A 23,172-nucleotide genomic window follows, 5' to 3' on the forward strand; every position below is an offset into this window, starting at 1 on the left:
ACAGTTTTTGTGTGATTATTTTATCGCTTCTTACTTGGTAAGCTCCAAAAAGAAATAGATTCCATTGCATCCTTAGATCTTGGTGTAGTGCCTCGTACATGGGAGACAATAAACATTTGCTGAATTAGCAAATAAATGAATATAGCTGGAGTAGCCATTTGATGAGCACATGGGGGCTCTGACTGAGAGCCACTCAGGGGAGCGTCACACCGTGGGGCTGCAAACCAGATCTCGGTTGAGTTGAGAAGCCTTTAGGAGATGAAGGAGAGAGGCCAGCAAGGCAGACTCTTTGGAGCATCTTAGGCGAAAAGGAAAGGAGAGGGCACCTGGCGCTACCAGGAGCCACGTGGAAGGGAGGGATGAGTTGTCGATGTTGGGTGGCGGGAGGGACTCTAGCATGTTTATGCTGATAGAGCAAAGCAGGAGGAGAAAAGAAGGGTGCAGGAGAGGAGGGGCCACGACAGCCTCCCCAGGGAACACAGATAGGAATGGCATTCTACGCACAGCACAAGGGATCAAGTTAAAACAGGAGAGGGCAAGTTCCTCTTCCACGGAGATCAGAAGAAGAAAAAAGGAGACAAGTGTGGATCCAAAAGTTGAGGGAATTTGTGACTAAGAACTTCAAATTGCTGTGAAGTAGGAAACAAACCACCTTGTGAGAGAGAGGGGGGCAGAAGATGGGAAGGGGACTCAAGACAGTAAAATATTATTGAATTGTCTCTGCGGGGAAGGGGAGACAGAGCCGACCAAGGAAGGGCATGTGAAAGGGTTGCTCAGTCGTGGTGAGATTGAGCACTGTGAATTTTTATCAGTGCATATCTTCGTGGTTTTGTGCTTTTCTCCAGCTGCATTCAACTGCCTGTGTGTCTGAGATTGTGGAAAAGGCAAAAGGAGCAACAAGGTAGAGTATGTTGGCAAGAGAGTGATGACGTGATGCGCCCTGGCGTGCAGGCTAGAATCCACGAGTGAGTGGCGTCTTGGGAGATGGGAGAATAGAGTGAGGAGCAAGTACAATGGGTACAGGCCATGAGAGGGCTTGGGGGAGAGGGAGCCGTGTCACAGAGCAGTTTGGGTTTTTGACAGAGTCCTCCGGGAAGAAGTGGAACACAGGGGAAAATAATAGGAGTTGAGATCAGGGCAGTAGTGATGAGGTTTGGGAGGGACAGGTGACTGTCAAAGCCCTCAGTGAGTGTGGAGAATGGAGGGTTGCCGAGGCGGGGATGCAGGGTGGTGTGTGACCTCAGGCCCACAGGGTGGAGAGCAGTGAGCACCAAGGGAGACACTGACCCTACCTCCTGGCCCCGGGGGACCTGGAGCTGGGAGTGTAAACAGCCTGCACTGGAGAGTTCTACAGGGCATGGTGTCTCCAGGAGATGTGAAGGTTTGGGGGAAAGCTAAGAAAGTGGAGGGAGTATCCAGGGACCTAGGATGGAGAAGAGGTTACGGCTGTGGTGTTCATTCCCACAGGGCATGATGGGAAAATGGTAACAAGTCATAGGTGGAGCCCGCTCTGCCCCCCCCTCCCCCAGCATCTCTCCTAGCCTGTCTGCATCTCTGCCCCACCACCCCCAACTTCACATCTCTGCTCTTCCGCCCTCCGCTCCCACACGCGTGTTCCCCATCCCATCCACATGTCCCTCCCTCCTCTTCACAGACTCCTCCCCGATCTCCCCTCCCGACCCTCCTGCCCTGCCCCACCCCGGCCGGCCTGAGTGAGCAGGAACCCCTGCACCTTCATTTCTCAGGTCACTGCTTGGCTAATGGGCTATTAATTTGCTCAATCGTCCCCTGTGAGGCAAACTCAATTTCTGCCAGCCAGTCGTCCCTCCCTGTCGACAGCGTGATTGATTGGAGGAACAGCTGTCACCGCCCGGCTGCCTGCTCCCTGCCTCCTTCCCTTCGTCCAGAGCACCCCTCCTCCGTGGGCCACCGCCCTGCGCCCGCAGAAGCAGCACACCCCTGCCACCTGCCCAAGGATCTGTCGCCAGCAATGAAAAATGACAGAAATATTTAAGGACAAATAAGGTTTCCCAACGCAATTGAAAATGATTACAGGCAGCTACAGATGGGGCCAATCTGATGCGCAGCAGCAAATCAAATCGAATTTCCTTATCGGCGTATTATTTTAGGCGTTATCTGGCACGTTGATGCAGTTATCAATTCAATTTCAGCCGCCGGTCCGCTGTTTACTGTCTCGCCTTTGCTGGGAAAAGGTAAACATGCTCAGCCCAGCAAATTAATTTCTGGCTGAAGCCAGAGGCTGCAGAGGGCTGCTGTGTAGGGCCCACAGCCCCCACCTTGGCCCTGGGCTCCCGTGGGCCAGGCTGGCTGGGCATGGGGCAGGCCAGGGCATGCCCGGGGAACAGCAGCCCCACTAGCTGCCTGCCCCCTGCCTGGCCCCAGCCCCAAGCAGGATTCAGGGCTCCTAGGAGGCTGAGGTGACCGCTGTTGGCTGCACGGCTGCTGCCAGGGAGAGGTGAAGGTCTCCCATTAATTCCCAGCTAAAAATGACAAATTCATCTTGGACGACAATTAAATGAAGTCAGTAATTGATGCTAATTGATCTCCAGATGCGAGGGCTCCCCTCAGCCTTAGCAGCACGTGGCTGTCTTGCTCACTCTGCCCACCCCAGCCCTTCTCTTCCCCAACTTCTCTCTGCTCCTCTCTTGGTCCAGGCTCACTCCCTAGGGCTCTGGGTCTGTGGACCCCTCAGGTCTGTTGGAGACTGCCAGCCTGGGCTGGGCTAGCAGGCAGTGCCCAGGGTCCAGCAGCCGGCCCACTGCCGTCCAGCCCTGTGGGCACTTGTCATCAGTGCCCCAAGCCCCACCCGCCAGTCTAGAAAGCAGGTAACACTGCCCTCCTGCGAGGTTCGCGATTTATTGCCCACAGCTGCGGAGGTTCCCACTTCGTTTTTATAAGCCCGTAGTCAGAGCCAGCAGGGGGTAAAGCACACTTGGATTTACTTTACTTTAAACAGTACAGTCCTAGCATTTTGGCTTCATGGCAAGGAAGGCACTCGGGGAGAGGGAAGTGTGTGGGCGAGCTGGCAAGAGGATACAGGTACACTCAGGCTGTGTTTGCATATATGCATGGCGCTCAGGTGTGTTTACCTAGAGGCGAAAAAATACCCACAGTTGTCTGAGCACCTGTGCCTGCCAATGCCCACTCGGGCACATATGTCAACATTTGAAAGGACATGTGTACTTGTCCATCTGTGGCTAGTTTCCTGAATTGGGCCCTTCTCTGCCGCTTGTGACGCCCACTCCAGGGGAACTCCGGGAGGCCCCACCTGCCTCGCTCACCACAGGCCTGACCCAGCCCAGGGCACTGTCTGGAAGTTATTACCTGAGGGAGGAGGGGAACTGAATTGCAGCTCCACAAGAGGAGAGAGGGGCTGCAGTTGTGTTGGGGACAGCCAAGGTCAGCGGTGTGAAACACTGTGACCCCCGAAACCCCTAAACAGGTTGGTTTAGGAGCAAAAGCTGCTGGGGCCAAGGGTTCAGCTTCCATGGCCAAGACTCGGTGAGCCTGACAGTGCCTTGGCCCAGAGCCCTTGGCTCCAGCTCAAGCCCAAGTCTGAGCCTAAACCTGTCCACACAGGCTGACCTCCGCCTGCCCGTCTTGCAGCTGTTTGCTATTGGCCACCCGGGAGCCACGTCCGAATCAGTCTAGGCCCCCTGTGTTGCTGAGGGCAGTAAATAGCATCTGTCACCGTAACGGTCAGGGCACCAGCCAGGTTCTGGTTTCACAGGGACCTGGAGCCAGCAGGAGGCCATGTGGAGTGGGCACCGCCGAGCTGAGCTTCTGCCAGCAGAGTGGGAGGAGAATGGAAAAGGGCAAAGGCTTGTGGGCATGAACCTGTCACCCCCGTGTATTATATCTGAGCATATACATTACATGGAGGGAACCTGTGCTGTGTGAGGGGTCTGTACATGTTTTATGGAAGGAAGAGGAGCGAGCGAAGAAGAGCCTATCTGGTAAGGTGGATGACCAGACCAGGGTCAGGGAGCGGGCAAGGAATCAAAGAAAAACCCTTGACACCTCCCAGCTAACATCTGCATGTTCGGGGCGGGGCAGGTGGTTAGCAAGGTCAGTGATCATTATTCATTCATTCAAGGAATATTTCCTGATTTCTACTTTCACTACTACAGTACTATTCTAGTACTATTCTAGTACTTTGGGCTGTGTCTTCTGCCGGATGCCGGATGCCGGATGCTGGATGCCGGATGCCAGGGCTACTGCAGTAAATGACTCACTCCTTGCCCTCAGGAAATGCATGGTCTAAAGAGGGTGACAGACTCAAAATAGGTGTCATGGGGCTAGAGGTAGCACAAGGGGCACAAAGCAGGCACCTGGTACAGTCTGGGGAAATCAGGGAACGCTCCCCAGAAGAAGAAATTCTGAGTCCTAAAGCATGAGTAGGAGTTAGCCAGCTTGTGTGAATGGTCCCTGCCATATCCCTTTTGGCTGCTTGCCAAGCCCAAAGCACAGACAAATAGGCCTGTTTGGTTGCAAGTGACTCTGGAGCTGCTAAAAACGTCACCTCTGGGTCTGAAGCACCAGCCACTGCCGGGTCTGGGCAGGAGGGTGCACAGCTGTTCCCAGGGCATCTCTGGGCACTGGCAGATGAGTGTGGGCCCCAGCTAAATACACATCCCTCCTCTGCCCACCCCCACCTCCTGGACCAGGGATGCCTATTAATCCTGACAAATGATGACTTACGAACATGTAATGCAAACTGATTCATCATACATTCAAATCCGCCGCCCCGCCCCAGCGGGAGGCCCCAGCCAGACAAGTGTATTACACGGATAATGTATTTGACGTATTAATAAAACCAGCCGCATTGCTCTGGCGAGGGGACTGGGGAATGCCAATATACGATGACAGATCACATATTGATGAAATCCAGATGTTTGGAATCATAGTCTTGGGGCCTTGTTCATATTGACTGAAGGTAAAAAATGCCGTCTGTCAGCGTGTTAACTCTTCCCGTCCCGCACTCAGCAGAGGCACCAATCACATTTTCCGGAGAGAAGGGAAGGAGAAAGGGATGAGTGAGAGGGGAGAGCGGGTGAGTAATTAGGTGTTTGGATGGATGAAGAATAGATGAAGTGGAGAGTAGTGGTGCTGTGGAGAGGACGGGTGGACAGGACGCTTTTCATACTTTCTGTTCTTCACCTCTCAGCAGCAAGCGGCCCTGTCCATAACTTTCCCCCATTCCTTGAAATTCTTCCCCACTTGGCTTCAATGACATCACATTTGTTCTGATCCTTCTCAGTCTTCAATGACTTGAACTTCTTCCACCTGTTGGAGTTACTTAGGGTTCCGTTCCAGCATCCTCTTACTGTACACTCTCTCCCCAAAGTGATCTCACCTACTCTTACCATCATTCCTTTATTCATTCATTCAATAAGTATATATTGGATATTCACCATAGGGCTTGTTCTAGTCCCAGAGGAGGCAGTAGTGAACTTCAGTTCTGATCTCTAAGGCAGTGTCTCCAGTTCTGTAACTCTAGCCCTGGCTTATGTGTGGTGCCTACTCAGCATTTTCTCATGGAGGTCTTAACCTGTCTTAGTTCCTCAAACTAAGTATATCCAGAGCTGAACTCACTTTCTTCCTTATCAAGCCTGCTGCTCATCCTCTTGTTCCGCAAGCCAGTAGATAGTCTACTGTGTAGCCGTTGCACAAGCCAAAAACCTTGAAGTCGTCTTTGGCTCCTTTCTGTCCTGTGTTCCCATGTCCAGTCCATCTGCTTCTGGCATCATCACCATGCCGAGACCAGTCAGCGTTATGTCTCACCGGAGTTAGTGAGATAACCTCCTAAACAGCCTTCGTGCATTCGTAGTTAGAATGATCCTTTTAAAATGCCAGTCTGACCAGAATAAGAAGTCAGAGAGAGCCCTGGCTGGTGTGGCTCAGTGGATTGAAATCCAACCTGCAAACCAAAAGGTTGCTGGTTCGATTCCCAGTCAGGGCACATGCCTGGGTTGCAGACCAGGTCCCCAGTAGAGTGCCTTCGAGAGGCAACGGATCACTGTTTCTCTCACACATCGCTGTTTCCCTTTCTTTCTCCCTCCCTTCCTCTCTCCAGAGATATTTCAAGCATGAGAAGGTCTCAGTGCTCTGAGGGGGCCATGTGAGAAGGAATGTGTGTGGCTTCTAGAAGCAGGGAGTAAACCCCAGATAACAGCTAGCAAGAAAATGATGCTTCAGGCCTTTGGCTGCAAGGAACTGAATTCTGCCAACATCCAAATGAGCCTGGATTCATACTCTTTCCCAGACCCTCTAGATAAGCACCCAGCCCAGCCACCATCTTGACCTCAGACTGTACGACCTCTGAGCGGAGGTCACTCTGTGCTAAATGATTATGTTATGAAACCGTAAGATAAAAAGCGTGGGTTGGTGTAAGCTACTAAGTGGCACATTGTTGCACAGCAATAGAAAACTAATACAATCATCCTCCTGGGTGACTGATCCACCATTTTAATAGATTCTGATTATTTTAACCTGCTGTACAGGACCTACCAAAGTGTTACTGTAATCTAATCTTTCCATCTGTATCACATTTTTACTAGTTGCTTAAAACTAACAATCACTCCCATCAAAAGAGACAACCAATCTTCCATCTTGCTTTTCATTTTCCAACTTCCTGCTCTTTCTGATTGCTTTCACAGTTAGAGGGTCAAGGCATAACTCTTCTCTCAATTCCTTTGTGGCTTTTATTTAACATTTCTCATTGGGTCTTGAATCCCTAGACAGAGGGGATGGTGTAGTTCATGGCTTATACTAACATTTTTCCAAAAAATAAAAATTTCCCCCCAAACCCAAGTCTGATATGTCACTCCCATGCTTAAAACTCTTCAATGGCGTCTCACTTGCATGTTTAAAAGAAGTCCTCGTGTGAGTTTTTAAACCCCCCAGAGCTGGCCTCGCCATCGTCGCATCTCAACACTCTGCCGCTCACTCTCCCTGCACCAGCCCCACGGAAGTCTGTTCAGTTCTTCACCCGGGCCCTCCCCCTTCCGCACCTTCCACGCGCTGTTTTCGGTCTCGAGCGCCTGACTGGGTCCCACGGGCCCTTCAAGCCTTCGCACGGCCGTCACTTCCTTCACCTCCCACACTTGGGATGGTGAGCTCCCAAGCCCTGCGTATTTCCCTCTTTCTAAGCCTCCCCTAGGGACGTGTGTTTAACGCAGCTTTCCACAGTTAGGTCCTCCACTGCCTGAGGGCAGACAGTGTGTCTGTCTTGTTCGTCCGTGAACGGCATGCGTCCTAGCAGACCCGTCATCAGTATTCCACTGGCATTTGTTGGATGTTATTGAAGCATTCCCAGGGGAGCGGATGGGTAGGCAGGTAACTGGGGATCGTCCCGTGGCGAAGAGCCCTAGTTTGGGGAGTCAGAAACACCTGGATTTAACTCTCTGCTCTGAACCTTCTGGCTCCGTCACATCACTGTTCTGAGCTCCATTTTCCTCATTGGCGTGATACAAATAATAATACCTAACCTTACCCTGCATGGTGGACTGAGTGCAGGCTGCGAACCAGAGGGTCACTGGTTTGATTCCCAGTCAGGGCACATGCCTGGGTTGCAGGCCAGGTCCCCAGTAGGGGACGTTTGAGAGGCAACCACACATTGATCTTTCTCTCCCTCTCTTTCTCTCTTGCCCTCTGTCTAAAAATAAATTAATAAATAAATTTTAAAAGATACGTTGTTAACAAGTAATAATAATAATACCTAACCTCACAGGACTGTTGTAAGGATTAAATGAGATAAAATGTGTGCAGCACTAAACCCACAGCCTAATACAGAATAGCATCCAATAAGCAATTATTATTATGGATAAATGGATGGATATATTGACATGCAAACCAATAAATAGATATATGAGTACTGATGGATAAGAAGGAACTTCATGGAGGCCAGAAGGGCCAAAGCACCTAGTGAGTGATACACCACCTTGATCGCAGCGGGGAAGGAGACCAGATACCAGACACAGGGCAAGGTCAGGCTGGTATCGGGATGGGATAAATACAGATATGAATAAACTGTGCTAGCGTCCACCTAGAAATAGTAATGACTCATCCCTCGTACACAGCCTTGATGTAATCGGCTATCCACTAACATCCTAGGAGTTAATTATTGTGATCCCTGTTTCACACAAAAAGAAACTAAAGCTCAGAGCGTTGTGATTTGCTCAAGTTCTCACAGCTAATAAGAGGTCACTCTACTGAATGTTGCTTGAAGGCTCTCCTGTGTCTTCATCACGAGGAAAGGGGAGCCCTTTTGGTGGGGGTACAGGGAGAGGAAGGGCAGGACACACTCGTGTGTACACACAAACACACACATAGACGCACCCACATACCCTTAAAAGTCCCAGCCTCTGTGGCCATGCGTCATTAAAGTCAACCCTCACCCCCACTTCAGTCAGACGCCAGCAGCCAGGACCTGCCTCTCGGGGTCTGGAGAGGAAAGATCACGGCGCTGGGATTTGCTGCCAGAACAAGCAGAGGGGCGAGGATGGAGCCACAGGCAACTATCTGGGATAAAACCAGAGGCCAAGCCGGAGAGACTATCATATGGGGGAAGTCGCAGGGCCAGACCTGAGTTAGTGACGCAGGAAGGGAAGGCCTTCCCTTTGGATGAGACCCCCGTCCTGCAGGGTCCAGTCTGCGCCGGGCCTCCCCGCGGAGGACGGCCTAGAAGCAGCAGCTGTGCCAGCCCTGGGGTCGCCTGCTCCCAGTGGTCAGCAGTTCCCGACAGAGGGGGGCAGCAGAGGGCTGATCTGGGACCCCGGGTACCCGAGGCCTTGTTCCAAGGCTTGAGGGCTCTACTGGCCAGGGCCTGGCCCAGGAAAGGAAAAGGCAATGCGGCCTGACCTCTCCTCTCTCCTCAGCTGCCTGTATCTCCCATCACAGTCACAGTCAGTCACTTCCCGTTGAAGCCTCTGGTTTTCCAGTGGGGAAGGTATTTCAGCAGCTAAAAAGGGAAGAGGCCCTCAGGAGGCCACACAGCTAGGGAGCCTCCAGGCTGGGCCTGTCTCTCAGCCGTGACCTTCCAGTCACCTCCTGGCTCTCTGAGCTTGAAATGCCCTACCTAAGGCTGAGAGTACGGTCCGGGCCCCCCACTGCTCCTCTTGCTTCAGGGGATACCTGTGGCAGGCGGAGAAGTGGAGATGGCAGGTTCTGTGGGAACTGGGGTGGCGGGAGGGCGGCATGGTAATGAATGTGGACGGGAGGCGGAATGAACGATCCATCTTTGCATGGGAGGGGAGGGGGCTGCGGGCGTTCCCCCCACACACTCACACACTCAATCAGGCGCTGTCAGACCTCGGGCCGCCTGGCATTTTGGTGAAGAATCTCTCAGCTAAAAATTGTTGTCAGTCCCATTTCCTCGTTATCAGTGCAAGGGCCGAGGCAGCGCCCGGGGATTAGCAGGAGTGGCGAGCGCCCGCACCTGCCATCCTCTGCCGATAACACTGGGCCTCCCGCCTCACCTCCCCCATTCATCATCTTTAGCACTGACAGCCCGTCCCAGTCCCTGTCCCCATCCCCGCATGCATCCCATGTCTCCCCACTGGGCTGCACAGACTGGCTCCTGGCCTCCCGAGGGAGCTAGGCCTCCGGAAGGAGGACAAGATTCAACCTAGGCTCAAATGACCTAGACCCACCTGTGGCAAAGGGCTTGGCCAGCTATGGGATGGGAGGCCGGGGACGAAGTGAGGGATGCTCTAGGGGAAGATGCTTTCTGACAGCCTGCACCTGGAGGGCTCGGTCTGCCCACCTGTGATGCTGGCAGTGGTGCTGGAGAAAAGGTCCCTGCGTCAGATGGGTAGCTGGGCTAAGGACTCCTGGAGGCCTCTCCAGGAGATGGGCTCCCAGATCCTGGGAACCGTGGAAGGGAAGAGCCAGAGGATGCCTCCTCCCAGGCCTAGGGCGAGTAGGGGGTTGAGGACTTCGTTCCCTCCCCCACAAGACCACAGCCCCCTCCTTCTGGCCATCCCCAGCAGTTTTATGGCCCATTTTATGGCCACTGTAATGGCCCAGGTCAAAAGCTTCAGGGAGCTGTATTCTGGGAATTATGCAAACGAGGAGCAGGCCCAGGGCCAGAGTATGGATTTTGTCATTAAACCTGGGCAGGCCATGTCGTTAGTGCAGTAAAACCCACGTCATGACCACAGGTCTCAATATAAAATTATAGGGAACACAGCGGGGGAGGGGAAGCAGGAGGCCCACGGTCACACTGACACCTGCCACTCCAGCCCCTGAGAAAGCGGGGCAGGATGGTGAACGCAGGCTGCAGGGCTCCTCCGAGGATCCTGGTCAAGGCTGCTCCTGAAACTGGGAGCCAGGAAGCGGGCCCATTGTCCCAATAGGGAAACTGACTGCAGCTTTAGTTTCAGAAACGCGGGTCTCTGCGGCAGCCAGACAGATGAATTCCCATATACAGGGACCAGGTGTATGGGGATGCTGAAGCCTGGTGCCAGGCTTGGAGGGGGAGAGATGGGCTCTAAGGAGCCCCAAGAGCCAGAGTTGGGGTCCCAGGCTGAAAGGGGACACCGACTCATATTTCCACCTCAACTCAGACCCACGCCTTGGACCCTCCTTTCTCCGGTCTCCTCTCTTACAATTTCCCTCCTTAATCCCAGGCTCTGCCTCCGTAATTTGTTTCAACAGCCTTGTCAATTCTCCCCTATTCACCCTTCCCCTGGGCCCCACCAGCCCTCCTCTGGCCCCTTCTTGCCCCGACCCAGAGCCTCCCTCGGCCCTGCCCCTGACCGGGGCTGCACTGATGGACAACTGACTTTCCCTTTTCATTTTCCTACCAGTTAGTGATCTCCTTGAGACCAGGAATGTGTTTTATTTACCTCTGAATTCCAGTTCCTCCTAGAATAATATCCATCCCTGAAGTAAAATAATCGTTCAATAAATGTTTGCCGAACTTATAAATAAATGAGGCAATGAGATCAAAAGCCAAGTACAGAGGTCCCCATCCAGTTCTGAGCCTCAGTTGTCCCATCTGCAAAATAAAGATGATGACCTGGAGGCTGTCTAGGGTCTCGCTCACCTCTGAGAGCCTCTGGCTGAGCGCAGTTCAAGGCAGAGCTCAGAGTCAAACCCTCACCTCCTGCCCCGGCCGGTGTGGCTCTGTTGGTTGGAGCATCATTCTGAAGCCAAAAGGTTGTGGGTTCGATTCCCAGTCAGTATACATGCCTAGGTTGAGGGTTCGATCCCACATCTGGGTGCATGTGATCCCTGGTCTGGGTGCGTAGAGAAGCAACCAGTCAGTGCTTCTCTCTCACATTGATATGTCTCTCTCTCCCTTTCTCTCTCTCTAAAAGCAGTGAAAAAAAAAACTTAGGTGAGGATAAAAAATATACAGCCTCACCTCCTCACTTCCAGACCAGGGCTACACCTGCTTCTTTTACTCAGAGCTGCTTGCCAACTGTCCCCTGAGCACCTGAGGTGCAGACACCAAGGCACACAAGCAGTAGGGCCCTTTGCCCTCCTCAGAGACCTAGCCACACAGACCAGAGACTCTCCTACCCGACCCTGACACAAACGGAGCTTCCAAGCCTGACCTCCCAACTCTGCAAAGGTCATCTGACTCCTAGGGCAACCTGCTCTTCATCCCTACCTCGCCTCCTTCCCTTCCTCTCTCTTCTTCTCTCCCTTGCTTCATCACTGAGCACCTGGTCTGAGTCAGGTCTGTTTCCAATTGTCTGAAGATATAACTATGGATAAGAAACAGCCCCTGCCCGCAGGCAGCTCACGACCCATTCACTCATTCACTCCCTCCTGTGCTCCCATTCTCTGCCCGGAACACTTCTAAGTCACAACTTAAATTTCACTATGTTGGTTAAGGCTTCTTGTTTCCACTCCTCAAGACACACATCCAGAATGAATTACTCCTTCCTGTGAACACGCAGGAGAGCCGTGATCAGCCTCAGTCTGTGTCGAAGGGAGGTGAGTTCTTGTGTTCAGCCTGAACTGGGAGCTCCCTCAGGCCTGGGGCTGCTAGATTTCACAAATGAAAAGACAGGCGCTCAGGCAAATTGGAATTTTAGAAAAACAATAAGTAACTTTTAGTCTAAGTATGTTCCATGCAACATTTGGGACATACTTACACTAAAAATTATTCATTGACTACCTGAAATGTATATTTAACTAGGCATCTTACATTTTTAATCTGGCAACCCTGCTCAAGCAAGCATCTTGATCATCACCGGCATGGCCTTCATCTCTCTGAAAACTGATTTTGACCATCCCTGGGCATCAGTGGGCAGAAGAAGCAGGGAGAAAGGTCCAGGCTGAAGCTCGGAGTCCTTTCTACAGCCAGGCTTCACATAGACAGGCAGGCAGGGGTGTTTCCACATAACTAGGGCTCCTCAGCCTTACACCAATAAGCAGAGGCCAGGGGAGCGCTGGCTGGGGAAAATGGCACGGGAGGGGGTCTAGGCAGGCCCAGGGGTGTGCTGGGCAACCTGCAGGCTCCTTCCCAGCATGGCGTGTTCTGGTTACCAACAGGGACAGAGGGGGGACAAGGTTTAGGCTTTCAGCCAGCACCCAAGGCAGTATTGCCAGCGCTACATGCGCTTGAGTATTGGGAGCACGCGGTTTGAAGGACATCGTGGAGGGGGAGAGCCCAGAATCTGCGAGATCCACAGAGGCCAGTGAGGTTTATCCCAGTGAGAGGTGGCACAGCCTAATCGGGGGGAACACAGATCCCAGGAGCACCAAAGGTGAGAATGGATGAGACAGTGGTGAAAGAAATGTGGGCAGAGAGGCAAATGTTACTGACTTGGGTGGCGAGGTGAATGCAGGTGTCGTTGACTGGGATGGGCACTGCTGAAGAGGGAACAGGTCTGGGAGGGGTGAAGAACCTGAAAAAGTCATTTTGGATGGTTGAGTTTCAGATTCTCCTGGGACATCCAGGCATTGGCGCCCAAAGGCCTTGGGATATTGGGGTCTGGAGAACACGGGGGGGATCCAGGGTAGAGTTACAGATTCTGGAGGCGATGGGACACTGGTTGGAATCAGGCCCAGAAGGAACAAGATGGTCCAGCATGCAAAACCAGGAAAGAAGAAGCTGTGGAAAGGAAGAACCCTGCGGAAAAGCGAGAAACTGGAACAGAGAGCTACCCTAAAAGATGGCATTCACCTGGGTCCCTTCCAGCCTTTCCCACCTCACCGTGAGGGCCTCTGGGGCAGGGACCAGATCTGCATCTGGTCTGTCCCACTGCTCAGGGTAGAGAGCAGACGGTGTTTGTGGAGTGCTGCAGGGAAGGATCGCCTTCCTCCCTCTTTCCTTCCTTCTCCAGATTCGGGGGAGTGTGGAGGCACTAAGGGGAAAGGAGAGGCAGAGAGGGCACTGGGTATTCTGGGTGACAACGGTGTGATTGAACCGAGACCCTCACTAACCTGCGTGAAGTGACCAAGGTGTGATTGCCTGGAGCAGCGATTTTCAACCTTTTTCAACTCACAACACACATAAACTAATTACTAAAAGTCTGCCACACACTGAAAATACACTTTTTGCCAATCTGACCGCCCCCAAATAGGTGTAATTTTTATTCATGCACACCGGTGGCTATACTTGTGTTGGCTTATTTAACAGTCTAAGGAAAAAGAGGTCAGTGCCCCTGACTAAGCAGTCAGGTATTGCACGTTTTAAAAATTCTTGCAGCGCACCGGTTGAAAATCGCTGGCCTGGAGCATCGATTGTGTCCTGATGGATTTCTGAGAGGGGTGTTCACGGCCACAGCCTCTGGGGCTGCAAAAAGGAGTGACCCTCACGGTCTCTGAGACTCTCAGGCTCACTTTCCTCAAAGCCAAGAAGCCCTGGGAGGCATCAGCAGCCTTGGGTCGGAGGACTGGGACACCAGGTTTCCCTCTGCAGACCAGCCCAGCTTATATTTCTGTCTGTTCTTCTTCCCTCACCAGGTAAGAAAAAGGCAGCAGCCTTGTTTGACAGCCAGGCCCCTATTTGCCCCATCTGCCAGGTCCTGCTGAGGCCCAGCGAGTTGCAGGAGCATATGGAGCAAGAACTGGAACACCTGGCCCAACTGCCTGCCAGGTAAGCCACCTAACAGGGGAGCTTGCCTGCTGGAGGGTTCCACTCAGGATTCTGGCTACCAGGTCTCAGGAAGAGCCGCCGGGCCCACACCCCAGCCTCTAGGTGAAAGACGAGGCCCCGATGCCATTCTCCTCCAGTCCGCTTTCAATCCTCGGATCCGCCAGCTGAACAGTGCTGCCTTCCTCATCTTGCTCTGCTTTTGGAGATGGGAAGAGAGCGACCCTTCTTGAGGCCACAGTCTCAAAGGAGCACAGGAGGAACTCAAGAGGGATGAGCCACTCCACAGCCCCTGCACTGCCATGCTGTGCCCCAGGGCAGGGTGAGGGCCGCAGGGACCAGGCCTGGTAGCCCCACTGGAAGTGCAGCCTGGTGCTGCCATCCAGGGGAGTAAACACTACCTTCTCCATGAATCTCCAGGTCTGAAAGGTGACAACCTTGAGGGTGTGTTCAGGCCTGTCCCCCACTGCTTCATGCTAGCTCCCCTGTCCATGCCCAAAGGACTGGGCAGAGCCCCCTGGATGGCCTGGTGGAGGAGCCAGGTTATTAAATAGAGCAGAGGAGGGTTGTACCAATTTCCCTCAATCTTAGCAGTGTAAAGCAACCATTTCAGTATGTTCATGGAATCTGTGGAGTGGGGAATCCAGGCAGAGCACAGAGCGGGTGACTTGTATCTACTGCAGGATGCCTAAGGCCAGGGAAGACGCGATAGCTGGGAGCTGGGATCCTCGGGAAGCCCTGTGACTCACACGTAAGGCTGATGTTGGCTGTCATCTGGAACGTCAGCGGGGGCGGTGACCAAAGCACCTACACATGGCTTCTCCATGTGGCCCAGGCTTTCTCGTTTCATGGCAGCTTTGGGGTAGTTGGACTTCTTAAGTGGTAGCTTAAAGCTCTAAAACAAATGTTGCAACCAATGATATATGGAAGCTGGGTCATTTTTTATTTTTTAATACTCACCTGAGGATATGTTTATTGATTTGAGAGAGAGACACAGAGAGAAAGAGAGAGAGAATCATCAGCGTGAGAGAGAAACGTTGATTGGCTGCCTCCCACACATGCCCAGACCTGGGATCGAACCCACAACCTAGGTATGTGCCCTGACCGGGAATTGAACCTGCAGCCCTTTGGTGTGTGGGACAATGATCCAACCAACTGAGCCACCCGGCCAGGGCTGGGTCGGTTTTTATAACCTAGCCTCAGCAATCACTTAATGTCACTTCTGCTGTATTCTATTGGTCAAGGTGGTATCAGCCCACCCAGATTCAAAGGGAAGGGGCATTCACCCACCTTTTTTTTTTTTGAGATTTTATTTATTTATCTTTAGAGGGGAAGAGAAGGAGAGAGGGAGAGAAAAAACAATGTATGGTTGCCTCTCGTGCATCCCCTGCTGGGAACTGGCCTGCAACTCAGGCGTGTGCCCTGACTGGGAATCAAACCATGCTCAATCCACTGAGTTACATCAGCCAGGGCATCACCCCACCTTCTGATGGGTGGAAGGCAAACTCACGTTATAGAAGAGCATGCACAGTGGGAGGAGATACGGCTACAGCCACCTTTGGGAAATACGACCTGCTGCAGGGGAACAGCCTGCCCCACCAGTTCAGTTTAAGTCATCAAACTAAACTGATCCTTCTTCCTGCTACGCTCTCGCCCAGTCCCCCTGTGCAGGGTGCAGGGAATCCCAAGGAGAGTCAGGAATGGCCCCTCCATTCCTGTACGGCAGTGAGCAGAACCAGGCAGTAGAAACCCTGAGGGCTGGAGACTGCTCTATGGGAGGTACTGGAGTTGTGGGGCGTAGATGAGGCACCAACCCGCACCCTCCCCACCCCGCATAGAGCAGAGAAGACCTCCTGAGGGAGGTGAGGCCCAAGCTGAATTTTGAAAGAAGATTCATTACTTCTCTATTGCTATGTTAGACCCAAACCAAGCAGCTTGAAACAACATTTATTATCTCACGGTTTCTGTGGGCCAGTCCAGGAACAGGCTTAGTCAGGGAGCTGTGGGTAGTTGCAGCTTCTGGCTCTGAGTTCTCGTGAGGCTGCAGTGGAGATGTCAGCCAAGGCTGCAGTCATCTGGAGGTTTGATGGGGACTGCAGGGTTCCTTCCCAAGATGGCTCACTCACATGGCTGTTGGCAGGAGGCCTCAGGGTTCTCCACCGGGCCACTGAGTTTCCCTATGACAGGGCAGCCACCTTCCCCCAGAGGGGGTGACCAGAGAGAGACTAAGGAGGAAGCCACATGGCCTCTTGTGACCCAGTCTCAGAAGTCATACACGGTTTCTCCCAATATATTCTACTGTTTGTCTGAAGCAAGCCACCAAGTCCAGCCCACCCTTAAGAAGGGAGAATAAGACTATAAGCTCTACCCCTTGAAGGGGAGAGCATCAAAGAATCTGGGGAGTACTTAAACCCCCCATGGAAGACTGTAATAACGAGAGTAATAATCACCCCATGGAATGCTCACCCCATGGAATGCGTGCCAGGGCGTAACGTGACATTGCATTGCGTCAGTTTATTTAATCCTCACAACCACTCTCTTGGGGCCAGTAATAATTATTAACTCCATTTTACAGATGAGGAAACTGAGGCACAGAGAGGTGAGGTGACTTCTCTAAGGCTGCACAGCTAGTAAAGTGGTGAAGATTAGATTTACACTCCTGGAGTCCAACTGCAGTGCCCATTCTCTTAACACACACACACACACCTGGGACTAGCCTGGGAGGGGCAGGGAGTGAAAGAAACATCCTTCTGCAGTTGCGCTCCGTACCTTGGCTGTGCAGCAGGGTTTCTGGGTGCCTTCCTCCAGGGGGGGACTTGCCCTCCACAGAGGGACAGTAGAGGCAGAGAGGGAGGGATCTGCGGAGCCTCGTGAAAGCAGTGCACTCCTGCCCCGACCCCCGGGTGGCTGTTGGTTGGTTGGAATGCCATCCCACACATCAAAAGGCTGGGCATTGGATTCCCATCAGGGCCCCTGCCTAGGTTTCAGGTTTGATCCCCAGAAGGGGTGTGTATGAGAGGCAAATGATTGATGTTTCTCTCCCTCTCTCTCTAAAATCAATAAACATTTTTTTAAAATGCCTTTTTAAAATAAGCAGTGCACCCGTAAGAGCCAGGAGAGTGGGCGTCCAAGTTCTCTCGGACTCCTCAGTGGGATCCCCACGACGGCCTGGTCCCCGTGGCGCCACCCCCGCCCTGCCCGGGACTTCTGCCCCCACCCGTGACCCTGCACCGGACCCTCCTCCCCCACATCGCCTACCTCCACACCCTTTCTCCCGGCCCGTTTCCCTACCCAGAGCCCCCACATCTGCGCCGCTTCTCGCGCCTACGCGCTGCCTCCCCCACTTCTGTGCCCCTCACGTCCAGGCCCAGCCCGGCACCCCCTAACCCCTGGACGCCCACCCCCCACCACCCGATGTCTGACAGCCGGACAGCGGGATCTGCACAGCAAGTGAAATTCCCGTCGGATCGATAAAGCCGAAGCGCTGGCGGCGACGGGTCGATGGTTTTATCTGTCTCGGCCCCGCCGAGCCCGGCGCGCTGACAGTCCGACCGGCCGGCAAAGGCGTTCAAGGGCAGCCGCGCCCGCCGCCCCCGCCCCCGTCATGCCTCCCTCCCCTCCCCGAGGTCGCTGCGCCCACCGGACTGCGGGCTGGACCGCCCGCCGCCGCCCCCGTGATTTATCTGGATTTTTAATTGGAAAAAATTTGCGAATTAATTGATTTCAGGAACTTGCCAATTAACATTGTAATTGGGTGCGTGATAAATTCCCTAGGAGCGTGTCAGCTCCCCGCGGGCTAGCGTGGGGAGGGCCCCAGCCTGGGCTGCCCTTGCCCCGCCCCTGCCGGCTCTCAGGGAGGCAGGGGGAGGGCAGAGGAGGTTGGAAGAAGATGGGGCACCTGGCTCTCTCCTCCTCTCCTGGCCCTCAGCTCCCTGAGCTGAGAGTGGCCTTCTACCAGCCATTTCATAGATGAGGAAACTGAGGCCTGCAGGAGGGTAGAGCCCAAACGAGGGCATCCCCCATCCATGGCTTATGACTAGAGGCCTCCTCCCCAGCACTTCCCCCTCTGCTCCATGCTCTCCTCCCTTCTTCCTTCTTCTCTTCTCTCCAACTGTTCCCTGTCCTCTCTTACCCTGCCTTTGCCTCTTCTGCCCTCCCTCCCCGCCTTCAGCCTGGGTCTGCATCACCCAGGAGACAGTCCCTCCACCCCTGTGGTTGCTCCCCAAGGAGCTCTTCAGGGTGGACTGGGTATTGTGCTGTCTGCCTCCCTCCGTACCCCCCCCACCCCAACTCAAGCTGCTGTTGTAGGCATCCTGGGGGACTCACAGAGAATTAGGGACCTTCCAGCCCCTAGACCAGGGCTGGCTGCTTTTCACAGACATAGGTGCAAACACGTGTACGTGATGAACGGGCACTCACACACATCCCCATTCTAGCACCCACAGATGTGCTCACACACCCGGAGAGGCACATGGGCACGCAGACACCTGCAGGAAGAAGGGTCAGCGCTCCCGCGGGCAAAGGCTTACACTTTCCAGAGCACTTTTACATTCGAGATCAGAACGTAAAAGCGCACGCCCTCACCTCATTCTCTCTCTTTCCCCTTTCAGTCCTGCACGAGATTCCATTAGACCCCAGGACTCAGCTAGTTAGAGCAAGGAGGGCAAAGCTAGACTGAGGACAGACAGTGGAGGGCCTCCCGTGCGGCATGGTTGTCCTGGAGGTGAAGGGAATTAGGACACTAGTGAGCCAGAGGACACGTTTGAGGGAGCTGAGCTGTAGCAGAACCGCTCAGCAGGCCGGTGTGGGGCATGAGTTGGAGGCAGAAGCAGCGGGGAGAGTGAGCAGGCTGGGCCGGTCCAGGGGGCACGTGATGAGGCTGACCTAGCACAGCAGCAGCGGTGGCGGCGGCGGTGGGAAGAGCAAATGATAAGAGACGGGTGGAGAAAGAAGCAAGAGAACTTAGCGGACTTGTTGGGTACTTACTCGAAAGAGCTTTCTGACTTGGGTGTCAGGAAGGGTAGCGATAACAGAGAAGCAAACATCTGAGTGAAGGAGGAGATGATGGACAGGGCTTGCTGAGCTAAGGTGGCTTTTGGATAGTGATGGGGTGGAGACTGGATGTGAACTGACAGGCAGGAACACTGATGAGAGCAGAAGACTGAAGGGCAGGTGGGAGGAAGGGCTGCCCCAGACTTCTCCGTGGCCCTCAGACAGCAGTTTCCACCCGGACGAAACAGACTTGGCCATGGAGGGGCTGCAGAAAGCTGAAGGTGAGGCTTGGCCGGGCTGAGCTCGGACACCTTTCCTGGGAGGCTTCCTGAGCCACTTCGGATAGAGCACGGGCCCCTGGACTGAGAAGCTAGCTCTCTAGTCAGTGCTGTAGAAGGGCCAGAAAGAGCCAGAGGGAAGCTGGGTGACTCTGGAGGAGAGGCGGGGTGTGGAGATGGCAGTGCCCCCACCCCCACTTAAGCCTTATTTAAGGCCGGCCTCGGTGTTTGGTTGGGTAATGAACTAGATAAACAATTCCCCAAATAGATTAAAACGAAGTGTAACTTACAAAGGCGGCTGGTGATGATGGTTTATTCCCCGGCAGCGCACCATTTCTTTATTTCCAAGGATAATTCAGTGTAAATCACCTTAATTAAAAGTGTCAGCCCAGCCCATGAATATTGTACTTAGGAACGCGTTTCCTGGGTCCCAGTTATAATTTAAAACCCATGGATCACTAGGCAGCGAGTGACTGAGCAAGGGAGGAAATCGTTGGGGGCGGGCTGTGGAGACAGGGAGGGATGGAAGGCAGAGCTGACTGGGTGGGCTGGGGGAGAGGCCGGCTGCCTACAGCCCTGGGGCTTAGCCCTCTCCTCTCCAAGGCAGGCCCTTTGCCAGACTCTGGTCTCTGGGGGGCCACGCACACTCGAAGGCAACCAGGGAATTAGAGGAAAGGTAGGGCAGGGGGTGCAGGCTCAGAGAGAGAGAGAAGTCCAGGGCAGTACCAGGCGAAACGAGGAAAAGGGAAAAGAATCACCAGGAAAAGATCCAGAGGACTGGGAAAGGGAGACTGAGCGTTACATCTCGGTGTCCCAATTTCTACTCATCAACAGAGTAAACTAAATCGGCCCCTCGCCAAAGCACAGGGAGAAAAAGATCTCAGAGCTGTGCCCTCCATCTGTTCCCTGAGCGTCACCAGGGAGGCAGGTGGGCCCAGGAAAAGCAGCACTTCAGACTCCATCAGACGTGAATGCAAATCCGGCCTGTGTGAACAGGGAGGTGTCACTTAGCCTCCGTTAGTCGGCTGTGTAAAGTTTCTGTGAAGATAAAAAGTAACAGGTATAAATCATCTAGCCCGTGCCTGCCGAATGTGGTGGGCACACAGTAATTGTTCCGTCTTTCCTTTTCTGTTCCAACCGGATCCTGCTGAAATAATACTCAGAACTCAGCCCAGGGGTCCGGTGAGAATGACATGATACACTGGATGCCTCGGTTCTGTGTTTGAAGGTCCGGGCACAGCACCTGGCACAATGGTGATATCAGTCCTTGTTGACAGAATGAATGAAAAAGTGAAGGAATAGTGAAGGTCATGGGTTCACCAGCTACTTGCTCCTGAAGAGCAGGCCAGTTCCTTCTCTGGATCCCTAGTCCCAAGATCAGGGCCAGGACTGGAGCAGAACTACGAAGTGTAATTGAATGGAACCTGGCCTGTCGGTGTCCCCCAGTCTTTGGTGCCCCGGCCATGTGATAAGACAGGCAGACAGCTCTGTTTTTATACTCAGAACTTAGTCTCACCCCGCTGCCAAGCCTGGGGGCCCCTGCACGACAATGCACATGTCTGTGCAGGTATGTGTCCATGTGTTGGCCTTCGTGGGTGGATGGGCATCTGTGTAAGCATGCATTTATGAGGGTGTGGTTTGGGGAACAGCTCTTCATCCAGGTAGAGTGACTGCTGTGAATGTGTCTCTACGGACATGTCTCTCAGAACCAGACTCTGTGCCTATACACCTGTTTGCTTGGCTAAGCCATTGGGTGTGACCATGTGTATCTATGTGACAGCCGACAGAATGGCAGAGAGACAGCAGATTCATGTACCTGCCTTTGCACTAGGGTCTCTGGATCTCGGCACTATTGAGGTTGTAGGCTGGATAATTCTTTATTGTGAGAGCTACCAGTGCACTGTAGGATGGTTAACATCCTCTACCCACTAAATGCCAATAGCAAACTCCCAACCCCAGGTTGTAACAATCGGAAGTGTTTCCAGACATTACCAAATATCCCCTTGGGGGCAAAATGACACCAGGTGAGACCTACCACTTCTTCTGCACCTGCCTATGCCTTTGGCTGTGTACTGGGTGTTCCCAGTGTACGCAAATGCGGGGTGAGTGGTGTCTGCCCCTGTGTGCTCTGCTTTGATGTGTGTCCACATGTCTGTGAGCATCACGGCTATCTATGGTTGTGCTTTACCAGGACAGCTTGTATCAGGGTCTGTGCAAGGACCCTAGTGAATGTGCTATGTCTGCCAGCGTGTGTGTATCAGCCAGTGCCCCTGTGTGCATGTATTTGTGTGTGTGTGGGGGGGGGGGTTGAGTGAGTGCACATGCATGAATGTGCGAACACAGATGTGCAAGCATAGTGGGGGCAGCCGGGAGGGAGGGACAGGAACAGGGATATTAATGTTTCTGAAGTGGATCTGATTTGATACGTCTTGTTCCATTGTCAGCATCTGTTTAGCGGGGATTTGTAATACTTTGTGGCTCTGGATCACTCATGCTTAGCACGGGATGTGGCCTTGCATACCAATTTTGTTATTAAACACAGTCCTCGCCTCCCCCACAGCCCATCCATCACCTCCCACCCCCACCCCCGCCTGCTTCCAAGCCACCCACCATATTTCAGGCCCAGCTCCTGCCTGCCTGCCGCACCCGATGCCGGAGGGCCTGGGGCTGACAAATTGAATCAGGGGGAGATCATTCCTGGCCTAACGCAGTTTGCAGCGTGTTGGAGGGAGAATTGACAAGAGCCATGTCAGCTCCATCACCCCAGTCCCATAGGGGCTAAGAGCAGACTGGGGACAGCAGGTGGAGGGAAGGGGGCATCCAGAACAGGCAGAATCCTCAAGGCTGATACCAGAAGTCAGGTAAAGCCTCTTTCCCCAGATCCACAGGGTAGCTCACCATGCCTGGTGTTTCTATCCCCTTACCAGGAGACATCTCTAGCCCTTAGCTCCTGATGGACGCTGAGCTTGGCAGGGCCAGCTGGGGTTGAATGGACTGAGTGGAGCTTGGCCAAGCTGGGCTGGGCTAGGCTGGGCTAGGCTGGGCTAGGCTGGCTATGTCTTCTCTCTTTGGGGTCTTCTTGCTATTCTACTCTGGCATGCCCTGGGCAGCAGGTGGAATAGTAATCCTGTTCTCTTCTTTCTTGGCAGCAAGAATTCCCTTCTGAAGGATGCCATGGCTCCAGGCACTCCCAAGGTAGGTGGCCAGTTGTATGTTCCCCTCCTGTCCACCCTAACCTAGGCCCACCCAGAGCTGCTTCCTCCTGAGGATTAAAGGAGCTCTTCCTGGGTCCCCAGCTGTCCCTAGGGTTTCAACATCCGCCTGAGGCCTAGGGCTGCCCTAGGTGCTTGAGTGTATGCACGTGTAGTGCAGGTTGAGACAGACAGCTCAGGGCTTTAGAAACCAGACCATGGTGTGTGTGTGTGTGTGTGTGTGTGTGTGTGTGTGTGTGTGTACTTTGGCCTGTGGGCAACAGGGACCCAGGGAAGATGCTGGACTCATTTGAGGAGACAGTCTACCCCTCTGAACAGACACTATAGGAGAGAAGCTTCAAAGCATCAGACAGAGAAAGGGAAAGTAAAGGGCAAGTAGCTGGCTCAAAGGAGGGGCCAGAAAGGCCTCAGCACAGTGACATGAGTTGTACTGAGAACTGCCACAGGTGGCCACAGAGGCAGATGGAACTGCTTTCCCAAAAGGGATGATTGTGAGGCAGTGGGGACCTGGGGAGGAAAACTAGCCCCTCGCTCAATGAGTGTCCTCTTCTCCATCCCACCCTCCGGCATCCTTTCTCCTAAGTCCTCACAATGATTCAGAAAGGCAGGAACC

General features: G+C 53.5%; 1 protein-coding gene across 2 annotated transcripts in view; it reads left to right on the forward strand.

Moving 5' to 3' along the window:
• Positions 1 to 23,172, forward strand: part of RNF220 (ring finger protein 220) — a 222,941-nt gene that overhangs the window by 173,363 nt on the left and 26,406 nt on the right. For both annotated transcript variants that reach the window (XM_037069664.1, XM_037069665.1), the window contains exons 2-3: positions 13,948 to 14,080; positions 22,497 to 22,542. In XM_037069664.1, coding sequence (XP_036925559.1) covers positions 13,948 to 14,080; positions 22,497 to 22,542 — 179 coding nt within the window. The remainder of the gene's footprint in view (positions 1 to 13,947; positions 14,081 to 22,496; positions 22,543 to 23,172) is intronic.

Source organism: Sturnira hondurensis, unplaced genomic scaffold (assembly GCF_014824575.4).
Source record: "Sturnira hondurensis isolate 20B ecotype Veracruz unplaced genomic scaffold, ASM1482457v3 Scaffold0018725, whole genome shotgun sequence".
NCBI classification, from domain to species: Eukaryota; Metazoa; Chordata; class Mammalia; order Chiroptera; family Phyllostomidae; genus Sturnira; species Sturnira hondurensis.